General features: G+C 40.2%; 1 protein-coding gene across 1 annotated transcript in view; it reads left to right on the forward strand.

Moving 5' to 3' along the window:
* Window positions 1-6,430: 6,430 nt before the first annotated feature.
* hpgd (15-hydroxyprostaglandin dehydrogenase) overlaps window positions 6,431-13,228 on the forward strand; it is a 36,183-nt gene continuing 29,385 nt past the window's right edge. Inside the window, exons 1-3 of the mRNA XM_070979284.1 lie at window positions 6,431-6,750; window positions 7,823-7,946; window positions 9,670-9,776. Of these exons, the coding sequence (XP_070835385.1) occupies window positions 6,658-6,750; window positions 7,823-7,946; window positions 9,670-9,776 (324 nt within the window). The 5' untranslated portion in view covers window positions 6,431-6,657. The remainder of the gene's footprint in view (window positions 6,751-7,822; window positions 7,947-9,669; window positions 9,777-13,228) is intronic.

The raw sequence follows: 13,228 nt of genomic DNA on the forward strand, positions 1-13,228 counted from the left end.
ATACTTCCTGTCTTTCTGTGTTTTCTTGTCTGTTTTCTACATCACCTATGTGTCATTAGTTAATTAGCCTCTTGAGTTTTTACTCCATGTGTTTTCCTACTTTCAGTTGTCAGGCCATCTAATTTAGCTCTGATTTGTTCTTAGTTTAGTTTTTGTAGTTCGCTTTCATTCTGGATCTATATTCATGCCTGCTTCCTCAGTTTTTGTTGGACTTTATCAGCTTTACTTTATAAAAGCTCACAGTTGTTTCATCAACCTGCCTGTCTGGAGTCCTGCATTCAGAGCCAGCCCCTTGTTTCCCTGAATCCCTGTTTACACAGCTGTGACAATACAGCCTGGCCAGAAATGGAAGCAGTGGACATCAGCTTTCTGCCAGAGGTTCTCAAGGTGGTGAGAACCATGGATAATTTCTCATTTTGTTTGAGTACTACAATGGATATCACCTCCTTCAAAGGAGCTATACAACACTAAGTCCTGGTTTTTGAAACCTGCAAGCATGGCTCGATTGATATCTGGTACAGATAATCTTAGAATGTGTGTGCTGGCCATTCTGAATTCCTCCAGTGGCCGTGGAGCCTGCAAAGCTGCTCCCATTTCTAAGTCTGCTAGCATCCAGCCTAACGTAGCTGTAAAATACACTTAGCAAAAACTCTCAAGCCTAACTAATTTGATTTGTTTTCGGCCAAAAGAGGCAATCTTCAATCATTCGGCACTCATAGAGACTCTGTCATGGTTATGTTTTGGCACTGACAGCATTTGGTTAAGGATAGGGAAAGGTTATGGTCCATTTTAATACAGAAAAAGTCTGCCTTTATTTTTTATTAACATTTAACTAAAGTCATGATCTTTCCTTAACTTTAACCAAAGTGCTTTTGTTGCTTGAACCTAATCATAAACACTGGAGTTTTTTGTCACAGCCCTGCACTTTGTATGACTACCCTCAACGCCAACCACATTCCTGCAACTCCAGCACAATACCTAAATGTAGCATTTGATTCACTTGACAAAATGTTGTCTCTGAACATAATCAGTGCTTCATTGACTTGTAAAGAGGCCAAATCAACCAGAAGAAGTGAAAATACCTGTTTGGGTGTGTTTCAGTATTCGATTCAGGGCCTTGAATCTTAACAACAGTTGATTCCAGCCTTCCAGTAGCCATATAAGTGTGTCTGTTGTAATTGTGTCACAGAAAAAACAGGGATAGCATCCAAATGAAGACCAAACAAGGCACAACTTGTACAGTTCATTATATTTTTAACAAAAGAGGATACCAAACAGACTTATGGGAGGGTGTGGTTGGTGAGGGTCCAAACCAATGAGTCCATAAGGCAAAGCAAAATACAACAAAAAGGGAACAGAGTTCTATAATCCCCAAAACAAACAAGGTGAAAAACAAAGAAAAAATTCAAAACACACAGGAAATCCAGGAAAACGCTCACGAAAAGGCTGTAACTCTTGACACAACAAGGGACAAACAGGTAAAGACTAAGGGAAACACATGGACTTACACTAAGGAGGGAGAACTAATTGCAAATGAACTGAACCTGTTTTTGACAGGTTTGATTTTACCCCCGTTCCTTGCCCCACTCACCAAAGCCCAGACCTGACACCGCTACTTCTCCATACCCCCCCACTTCCCCTTCGCAGCATCCCTTACACCAGCAGCACCCTTTGAGCACTAGTGTGAGAGATTTCAAGAAGAACAAGAAATGTGTTTTTTTACTTTTTATGTGTTTTATTTTCTTGTAGTTTTTCCAAGAGAAAGAGAAACAAATAGAATTTCAGAGGACTGAATTGTGGCCATTATTTTGTTGAACCAGTGTAGCTACACTGTCTCTTTATCACACAGAGATCCAGCATGCGAACTGAGTTCAGATTTCATCAGCCACAGTGCTGTTTTAACTGATGACACTACTAAGACAAAACAAAGCATGACAGTAGAGGACACACAATCTATATAACATGCAAAGCACACAGAAACAAGCTGCAAGTACAAAGTCAATCAGCAACAGCAGCACTCTGCAGTCTGTTAATTTCATAATAAACTAAAGCTTAGACAGCATTGAATCATACAGTCACTATCATCAACCAGGAACCACGCAAGATGTCTTCCACAGCACCAGGACTCTGTGCAGGCTCAAGTTGAAGATGTGTCCTAGGATCACGGACAGTTGGCTGGCAGTCCTCTGTCATGAACTCAAGGCACAGAAACGGGTGGACACAAATGCACGACTCAGATAGGGTTCAGGCAAAAGGCGGGTTTATTTCCAGTCAGAGGTCGGTACACAGGAGATCGAAACAACAGGCAGAGGTATCCAGGAATGAGAGGCTAAAGGCAAGGTCTAAGGCAAAAAACGAGGTTGAATACAAAACAAACTATGATAATAAATGCTGGAATGAGGACTGTGAAGTGCAACAAACTGGCGAAGAGACTGTCCCTACATTTACTTGTAGCAGGGTATTTTGGAAAACGGATATTTTGGCCCCTCCGTTTTCAAAAATAACATCGTGCACACAACATCGTTTTCAAAAATGTTGCTGTTTACATGAACCCGGATAAATACGCCGTCGAGCGCATCATAACTATGCCAAACCTATGCGGCGAGTGTAAACATAAGTTGCTCACATGACATTAAGTATTCAGTCGCATGTTGTGACGTTTCGACCCTAAAACCCTAAAACGCCCTTTAACCCTGTTTACACGCCAACAAATAACCAGCGTTTTCAGAAATCTCAGACATTTCAGACTTGACAGACATGACATCCTCAGTGTTAGCTCAGTTTTTTTATTGGATGTCCAAGAACAGACCGGAGAAATATTCAGTTCACAGCAGTATTTATTGTGGTCACAGGTGAAGTATAGCAGTGCTGGGCCCGGAGTGACAGAGCTCAAGCTGGAGTTCTGTCAGAAAGAGCACAGATCTCTGATAAAAGTTCACATTTATCCTCTTGGGCTGAGACAGCCCTGTACAGAAGTTAGACTTACGCGACTGAATGTAATTGGCCAGTTACCAAGACGTGGACACGCCAACCACTGTCCACACCTTGTACTTGGAATGTGATAAGCAATCTGTGTGTGAGTGTTGTCTTAGGCGTGTATCTAATGCAACAGACCTCACTGACAGAAAACAGAAGTGTCATCCATTTTCACCAATCATGCTATCTCACAGCTCTGAACAGTACAAGGACATTCATTACATTCGTTACACAAGTGCAGTAAGAAAGTACAGAATAAGAACACATAAAATCACTAGACAGAGCCAATTGTAACACTCAGGACTCTGGAACTAATGCCATCAGGGCCAGCAGCCTTGCCCAGGTGCAGCATCTCCAGTTGTCGTCTTACCAGGCCTGCAGTCAGGCGGGGGGTGGTGCTAGTGGAAGGGGTGCAGTGGGGGATGGTAGGGGATGTAGGAGTTGAGTCCAAGGTCCCCTGAAGGCTTGTTTCTCCCTATTAAGCAGACTTTTCAGGTCCCCGGGCCATGGTCTGCTGTTGTATATGTATATTTCTGGTCGGTCGGGTCCAAGTTCTTTCACCCTCCTTTTTCGACATCTGTGCAGCTCATAAATGGCATTTGTTGTAAAGATACATCCAAGTTCTCTTTCACTGCTGCAGCAACACTTGACAGCATTGTCAATCTTTTTGAATCGCTGACAGGTTGCTATGGTGACTTAGATAAGGAATAAATTCCATTGGTTTGGTCACACAAAAATTCAACCCGGAAGAGCTGGTGTAAATGACCACCTTTGGATTTATGCTGTTACTTGAGTTGTGCTGTTATTGTTATTATGGGTTGGGCAAAGGGTAAATATTTATGATATATTTTCTGTGATTTATTGTGTTCATATTCTTAACCTGTTCATTGATCTTTTGACTTATTTGATATGACGTGTGTATGATGTGATGTGTGTATGAGTGGAATGCGGGGGGGTAACCGGAAATGCCTTCACCTAAACGATTGAAATTTGTCTCAGCGGTAGCCCCGTAGTTTGGCTTGCACAAAGGAAATGAGTTTTAAGGTAGCTGGCGGGCGCTAGCGTTTGCATGTCATTATTCTGTTTGTAACTCGGATTGCACTTTGTTTGAACTACATGAGAACCCCTTCTTTTTAACTGAAGAAATGACTATCGGATTGTTATCCCGCACTCCTTGGATAGCGCAGCGAGGTATGATTATGATTGCTTTCTTTTGTTTATGATTTGTACAAGTAATTTTATGGCTATGTAATTCATGTAGTGTGATATTTATATGTAGTGGGTAATTTAGCACTGCATGAACTGAGTGAAATGTTTGTATTTGTTTCAACGCAGTTTTCACGGTGCTTCGGTGATGATGATTCGGCAAACAATAAAGACACCTTATGCATAAGTCGAGACTCTCTCTCATTTCTAATCCAAGGGTTGCTACAGCTGGAATACACTTAAATGGTCAGTGACAGGCACTAGTAGCCTACCATGATTATTGTATGAGTAGAGCATATTAATGCATTATTTATTTCATTATTATCATGAATTTATGTAGCCACAGATTTTCTTCTCTCGATATTTTAAAGAGGGCAGCACCCTAGCGCCCTTTACCCAATACACCCTATACCCTTGCTCCCAATGCAATGTCTTCAACAAGATCAACCAGGCTTCGCAAACCAAACAAATTATTAATTAACACCCCCCTTAACTGCTCAAAAGTAAATGCTCTAAACAACAGAACAAAAACCCTTGTGTGGTATTCATGAAACACGAGGGTCACAAACCAAATTGGATTTAATCTTTACCAAATGGGTTTGCATCCCGGACGAGGTCCCATTTAGTCAGAACCTTTGTCTCAAGGCTGGACAAAGAAGGAGAGAATATACAAGAATGCAAAATAAAAAATATGTTTATTTTACATAACTAAGACAAATTAAACACAATAAAACCAAACGGGGTGGAAGCCAGGGAAGAGCAAATGGCTGACAGCTGGCCACAAGCTTACATATCTTGTATGATACAGACCAGGTGAGCTGCATCTTCCCGATGCACTTGCTCAGAGCTTTTACTTTGAGTAGATTTTGCTGATAATACCTACATACTTTTACTTAAGTAAGGTTGGTTTTGAAAGCAAGACTTTTACTTGTAGTGGAGTATCTGAAGTACAGGATTGATGTATAGTATCACAGAAATGTGACACCTGCCTTTGTATGTCTTTGTCTGAAAGCAAGGACCTGTCATGTGAAATATAACTAAGAATTTTGAGTGTAAGAAAGTGAAGCTTGACAGGCATGGCAACAGTTAATCCTAACCCTAACTGGTGCTTGGCTTAGTAATGGTAAAAGCAAAACTGACAATATTTAAGAAAGCAAAATGGCAATATTTAACACAAGTTAACCAATATTTGTCACCATAAGCTCATGAACATTTGGGTTTGGTTAAAAATGCAACTATTTCTGGACAAACAAGGATTCTTGTACTTGAATTTGTGCTCTAAAATGGCACTACTTACGCACACACTGATTGCTGGGTTATTGGAGAGAAACTGCAAAGACATCAGAATGGCTGGTTTAACTGTTCATGAAGACAATGGGAATTCTGCATTTCTTACTGTCTGCTGCAGCCCTTTCTTGTCACAACTGGCGGTCAGTCCAGACTCTGACACATTACATGACAGATCAACAGCTGCTAGGGCAGGTAGAGCCTCCCCACCTTCAGAAACCTGAAGAGTGACATCTCTGGATTCTTGTTCAAGAATGAAGGAAGGACATAAGATAATGAGGATGAGGGAAAGAGGGGTGTAAATGAAGGGGTGGATGGTAGTGTAGAGATGTCCCTGAATCTGAATCTAATATTCTGCAAAGTATAAATAATGGTGTTTATGAATTAAAAAAAAAAAAAGAGTTCTTTCCTAATATATTTAGCATCATTTTTTAGAAGCCCATAAGGAAAACATCACAAAGCAGAAGTTTACTTGAAGTCATTATGATATTGCTTTACTTAAAGGACCAAACCAGTATTTTTTGCATGTTTGATTAGCAGCTGTTGGTTTTCATTCATTCATTTTAGCACATTGTGAACATTAACATGCTGAGACCTGAACCTTGATACCTTGGTGTAATGTATCATTGTGAAGAGCCCGGTGTATCAATGGAACAAGAGTAGGAGGAGGCAAAGAGTGTAAAAACAGGAGGAGTAACAGAAGTAGGGGGAGACAAGAGGGCAGGTACAACAAGCTGGATAAAAGTTATAATTATCCTACGGAGTTTACTTAGCCTTTGACTCCCTCTCTCTCTGTCTCTCTCTCTTTCTCTCTCTCTGTCTTACTCTCTCTCTCTCGCTCCCTCTCTCTCTTTTCTCTCTCTCTCTCTTTTCTCTCGACACACATGCAGTGTTTGTATAGACTGATAAGCTGAGGGGGGAGAAGGGAGGGAACAGCCCAGCTAAAACAGTGAAAACAGAAAGGTGAGAAAGTGTATGATTGTTTTACAGGGAGAGTGGAAAGGTGCTTCAACACACAGAGGAGGACAGAAAAAGAAGACAGAGAAGTAAACCATAGACATTAAAAGGAAGGAGAGAGAGAGAGAGAGAGAGAGAGGGAGAGAGAGCGAGAGAGAGAGCAAAGGAAACTTAAAGTGTGAGAGACAGCAGAAGACGAAGTGTAACAGGTTTTGCTGCTGTGCTGGGATCATGTCTCTAAATGGGAAGGTGGCTCTGGTGACCGGGGGTGCTCAGGGCATTGGAAGAGCTGTGGTCCAGTCACTACTGCAGAGATCAGCCAAGGTCAGTAGTTCTCAGCCTGCCTTAATTCTAGCTTTTTAGCTTAATTTAACTTAAGGGTAGAACAGAAGTTTTACTGCTTTGACAGGTACTCAGTTTACAAATGGGATCATTAAAATGCTCAAATAGTGCTTTAACTTAACTTCTTTTGTGTTTTTGTTTAAGTTACTGTTTAAGTTACGACCTTTTCTGATCCAAGTATGCATTAACAGCTCAATCTCTTGTATAACTGACTTGATTGTTATCTCCGCTGCTCAAATGCAACCTGTTTTGACTTCACTGTTCTGACTTCACCAGAATGCCTTTCAGTGAACTGGAACTGTCTGCATGTTTGCTGTGATTCAACTTGAATGGAGTGACTACACTTACATTGCATTAAGTTCTTAACTTTAAGGTTTTGGAAACACTTTACTGCTTTATCACATTTGTTTTATTCAGCAATCTTTTAGTTTCTTTGACTCCACTGCTGTCTTCCTGCTTTTAAATGTTTTATGAAGTCAGTACATATGTTGAAATAGGGCCAGTGTTAACATGCCTTGCAGTAGATGATAGTGTAAAAAGTATAGTATAAATACACTCCATGTGAATAATGATTTGGCATTAGAGCAGTACAATTGTTTTGGGGGTTTTTTCTTGTTTTTTTGTATGTTTTTTCAAACTGGTAGTTAGACAGTGGTGGTAAAATGCATTTCAAAGGCAAGAAAATGAATGCAAAATGGCTTTTGAAAGGGTTAAGTGTCTGAGAACTTCCTTCACACCCTATGAGGGCTAACCACAGCATAACACTAGATGAACGTGTCGCGTAGTCTCGATTTTTGTTCCCCATTTGAGCGGTATGCTAGTAACTGAGCTGTTCACAGCCATGCTTACCACACATCTAACACTATAAGATGGTAAGAAATAAGCAGTACACTGTATCCACCGTTTGATCTCCATTTATTTAATACGAGGTTCTGCAGAGATGGATTCAAACTTTCAAGCATAACTTCCACCAGCTTCACAGTATGTCTGTGTGTGAACTTAAATGTGTGAACTTAAATGTCCTAACTTACTAAAAGAGCTTTGTGGTTCACAGGTGGCTGTGGTCGATATGAACAAGACCTGTGGTGAAGAATGCAAAGCACAGCTGGATGCCGAGTTTGGAGAGGGCAACTGTACCTTTATTTCGTGTGATGTGTCCAATGGAGATGCACTGAGAGGTAACACTGTCTATAGGACTATAACTGGGAGAAATGCCTTTTACATCAATTAATACTTATCGGGTAAAAATCTGAAAGGGATAAGTTTTCAGCAACATATTCAGTGTTGGCTTAAAACAAGGAACTGTTTTTGGCGAGCATTAGAAACCTTTACTAACCTCTGACAGCTCGTTCAGTCAACCAGACTGTAACAAAAATATAAGTGACAAGCTCTGGTCACCTCAGTTCATCTTACCAACAGGCTGCACTCATGGCTCAACTAAAAGTTCAGCTCTTGTCAAGTCTTGCTTTGCAGTCACATGATTATATGTTATACTGTATTTAAATTCTAAGTTCAACATGCCTATTCACTGCTCCACAAGAACAATAAACTGGTGTATACCACTGCTCTTCACATGCCCTCTCCTTTTCTGCAGCAGGTCTGTCTGTGATGTTGTTCTTATGTGTGTGTGTGTGAGTGTGGGCGTGTCAGGGTGAGAAACAGAAGAAGCAGAGAATTAAAGTCTGTGTAAGTGAATAAGTGTGTCTTAGAGTGAGTGAGAATGAGAGAGCTAGAGAGAGAAAAAAGGTTTCATTGTCTGACTTTGAAAAAGTAAATCCCTGCAGGCTAACATCTGTGGAATGCTGTTTGGTGTTGCTCCTAACTGTGTGATAGTACTACTGTGATAGTGTAAGCCTGCATGGAGCCAATGACAGTGTGCGTGCGTGCGTGCGTGCGTGCGTGCGTGCGTGCGTGCGTGCGTGCGTGCGTGCGTGCGTAACGTGTGCATGTGCACGCGTGCGTAACGTGTGACCTGGTATTTATCACTTTGTGGGGACAAAAATCTGTTTACACAGTCACATTGTGGGGACTCACCTGCCTTATGGGGACAAAATGCAGGTCCCCTTAATGTAAATCATTAAATTTTAGGGTGAAGACTGAGGATAGGGTTACAGGTTAGGTAAGGTTAGGTATAGGGTTAGGAATAGGCAGATAGTGGTTACGGTAAGGCTCCAGGAAATGAATGTAAGTCCATGTAATGTCTCCACAAGTGATATAAACACAACGTGTGTGTGTGTGTGTGTGTGTGTGTGTGTGTGTGTGTGTGTGTGTGTGTGTGTGTGTGTGTGTGAAGAGATTCATTGGGTTTATATGAGTGCACGAATCTCTGCAAGTATGCACAGTGTGTGTAATTGTTAGTAGAGTATAATTGCATGCGTGTTTTGTGTGTATGCATCTTCAGTGTGTGTGACTCATTTGCACATTTGTGCATGAATGTATATGTGCGGGTGTGTGTTTGTCACCAGATGAGTCTGTTAAAAACAGGTATGTTTGTTTCTAATTGTTGGGTGTCCAAGTGTGGAATGTGGCAGGTGATGACACATGCAGGTTTTCCCACATCAGGTTTCTCCCTTCAGCTGCTTATTCAACCATGTCTGTCTGCTCACATGGGGAGATTAACAATCTGCTGGTGGTTCATTGTGTAAGACTGCAATATATAGCCACTTATTCATGTTGTCTGCATTCTGTGTCTGTGGATAGTCAACTAACATGTCAGAAGTCGTTCCTAAGCCTGAACATCAGCAAATCATGGTGGTGTGATGTGTTCGGAGTATCAGCCATATCATCATATCAGAATATGATTCTGATTTGATCATGGGGTCAACTGAAGCTGAAAGCCATGTTCATTCAGCACTAAGTGTCTTAAGTCTTTCACCGATGTGTTTTGTCTCTGTGAAACAGATGCATTCCAGAGCACAGTAGAGAAGTTTGGTCGTCTGGATATTGTTATCAACAACGCCGGCATCAACAATGAAAAGAACTGGGAGAAGACCATACAAGTCAACCTGGTAAGATGATGAAATAAGGATTTTCAGACAGGTCAAGTCAGTTTTACTTATGTAGCCCAAAGTAATCACAAATCTGTGATAGCTTAATCTCCCTGTCTCGTCTGCCTACTGAATGAACACAAGCATGTGCCAGCCTGCTTGCCAAATGTGCAAACAAAATTACAATTACCTAAATCATTAAAAATCATTACTTTTATTGTTTTTATTTGTGTTTGAATACATCTGAGTGGTCAATTTTACTTGTAATAGATAGTAAGTGCATGGTAATACAATTCCTAACAGGCAAATACAGACTTAGATCAGAGAAGTTGATAACAGCCAGGTTCCTTGCCTGTTATGCAATGTGCTGAAATTAACTGAAATAGATGTGACCAATTAAGTTTATAGAAGTCATTCATATACTCAGGAAAATCATTATTGCAGATTGCTTGCAGATGGTGATCCCTGTTTTTAATGATAAAGTGGACAAAAAAGTGAGCTCTGTAGTACTCCTTATTGATCATTCATTCATAAGTTAGCTCAGTTTAATTGTTGTAACTGACATCTCTCTGGTATATGAAGACATGGAGTGTTTGCAGGAAGACAATGTAAATTCTTCCAAAATTTCAATATCTCTGAAAAATTCTAAGAAGAGAGAGGGGTTGTTCTTAATTACTGTTCCTTCAGAGATCATTCACTACTTTCATCTTCCACCTTTTTCTGTAACTATTCTGAGAAATAGCAGATTAGAGATTGAACCTCGATGAGGCCACATGACAAGGAGTGCCAAGATTGGTTGAAAGCTCAAAGCAGACAGGCAGTCAAAACATTTTTCAGTTAGAATGTGATCCAGATGGGATCACAGCTCACAACATACAAGTTAATGATGTGGTAGCACTTGTGAGACCTGAAAAAAGTGTTAACTTGTCATGATAACTGAATCATCAGTTGCTTTGCCAGAGCCACCCCGGGCAACACAATAATAATAAGTAGAAGCGGAAGAAGAAAAAGAAGAAGGAACTTTATTCAAACCTTATTTGTACATCACCATTCATACATGAGACACACAATTAATACATGTGGAAATAGACATAGAATGTACATAAAAGCAGGGATAGACTGACTCATATAAAACTAAAAATGAAAATTAGAATACATATAATTAATAACATAAGATGGGAAATGAAACCCACAGATAGAATGCATAAAATCTAGCAACAGTTTCTATTGAATAAAAGCTGCAACTGCAGGATCACACACAGGACCAGGATCAGTAGTTGCCTTATGCAGACTAAGACAGGAATGGTAGATGTAAGACCCACTATAGGCCAGTGTATGCATGTACTGTGTGTGGCAAGCAGGTTAGTTTATTTACAAGACCAACATGTATGTGTCAGTATTAGCCAGCAAGTTAATTTTCTACTGCAGTCCTTTGGCAAGATGTTCAAAACCCAAATCATCACATTCTTTTATCCATGACTTCCATTTGTGATGAAAGACATGACTAAAACAGGAAGCTGAGGGAGACAAGAGAGGACAAGAGAGGCAAAACTTTTTGTGTTGCTGATAAGGGGCCAAAAAATGCTGATTATTTTCATACCAGTTGTGCTGTTCACACAAAGCCAGATTTAAGCCCTTTTTGTTTACCATATAATGAAGGGTACATTCACACTTATAGGCTGTCTTATTGGCAAATGTTTTCTCTTGTGTCGCTCATCTGATCATGATTGAAAAATGTGCCTGTTTCACTGCTGCTTACTCTTTTAGTACTGGTATAAAACATCTTATAAAACATCCTTTGTGGCATCAGAAAGCAAGTCTAATGTAGGTTCAAGTGAATGACAGCATGATAGTAAAGTCCCAAGATGTTGATACATTTATTTTGTGTATTTCATAAGTATCATTTCAACGTTTCTACAAAAGGTATCAAACTGACAGTATTAATAGTTCATATTAACAGTACATCTATATGAGCTAACTTTGTCATTGGGGGAGGAGGGGATGGTAGTGTTATGACAGGTAAGCAAGACAACTGCCAATCAGCAGACCACTGTTACAGCCATGTTTGTAGTGACAAAACTTATTTTAAGACAAAACATGATCTTTTCCTAAAGCTAACCAAGTGGGTTTTGTGCTTAAACCTAATCAAGACCTTCACCACAGCATTGTCATGAAAAAAATTAAAATTGAACCCTAAGAAACATAAACTTTGAACGAAAAGAAATTAAAAGTTTGTAAATTAGCAGTTTGCAGAAACTTAGATTGCCAACATTTATTCTGCCATTTGGCTTGCAACACCCCCTCTTCAGGCTGTTTAGACTCCTCCATTTGATCAGAAGGCCCCCCCCCAACCCTTCATGACACGAAACCTCAGGCCTTACTACTACATTCCTGCTGAGTAGAATCCCAGCAGCCAGCTCAACCTCCACTACTAAAAAAACATCTCCAGCCTACTAATGTACACTCATAATAACCCCATGACCCCAAAGGTAAAAGAGCAAAGGGTTCACTTGACACAGTTGACACAATTCTTAAGCTGCCGATCAAATATAGTATCTTCTATCTATCTTATTACGTTGTTGGATTCTTGGGTCTACAGGTGTACAGATGGTTGTTCTGCAGCCTCCTGTCGTTGATTCGGTTTAGGCAACAAAAACATTATTCAGCCTGTAATACGATTCCTTCAAAACATATTTGCTGTTGCAAATTAGTTGTTGAAATGTAATTTCGAGGAGACAGGGTTGTCTGCTAAGCAATAAAATTAGAAGGGCAATGACTGGCTCCAGCAAAGCTCTACCAACAGCAATATCCCCAGCACTGTATGTTGTTTGTTCTGTCCAACACTTTGTCCATTGTGCAGTATAATGAGCACTGCAGAGTTTTCAACCTCGACCCTTGGGATGTACTGTATACTAAAGCAATAAGCCCCAAGAGGCTGTGTTTTACAGAGACGTTGGAACAGTTGAGGGGTGCAATCTCTGCTTCTAGCACTGGCAATTGCTAGAAGCAGAGATTGCACCATGTTGTTGCTCCAGTATCTACTATCGCTGTAGTTTGGGAACAAGTAAGTAAACCATAGGGTTCCCATTTTTCACAGTGAGTTTTCTCTAAACGTCAGTGTCTCCTTTCTTTTTAACTTCCTTCTCTATTCTGTCCATCTCTTTCAACACTTAGCCGACCCAGTAATTCAAAATTCTCACCAAAATCTGACATTTTGAAGTACATTTTTGAATAATTCTTTGGCACAGTAATACTGGTGTATGTTCCTAGACCCTAACTATTAGTAATATATACTTGTCAGTATCATCAGTCAGCAACTCGCACCACTGCACAGGAGCAATCCTAGATTTGTGGTGTGGCCTAAAATAATCATGTTAAAATTCAACATCATTTGTAGGACCTGGGAAAATTAAAAAAAAAAGAAAAAAAAAAGAAAGAAAGAAAAAAAAAGGTATTTACAGCTGGTGCATTTC

The sequence above is a fragment of the Chaetodon trifascialis genome, chromosome 2 (assembly GCF_039877785.1).
Source record: "Chaetodon trifascialis isolate fChaTrf1 chromosome 2, fChaTrf1.hap1, whole genome shotgun sequence".
Taxonomy (NCBI): Eukaryota; Metazoa; Chordata; class Actinopteri; order Chaetodontiformes; family Chaetodontidae; genus Chaetodon; species Chaetodon trifascialis.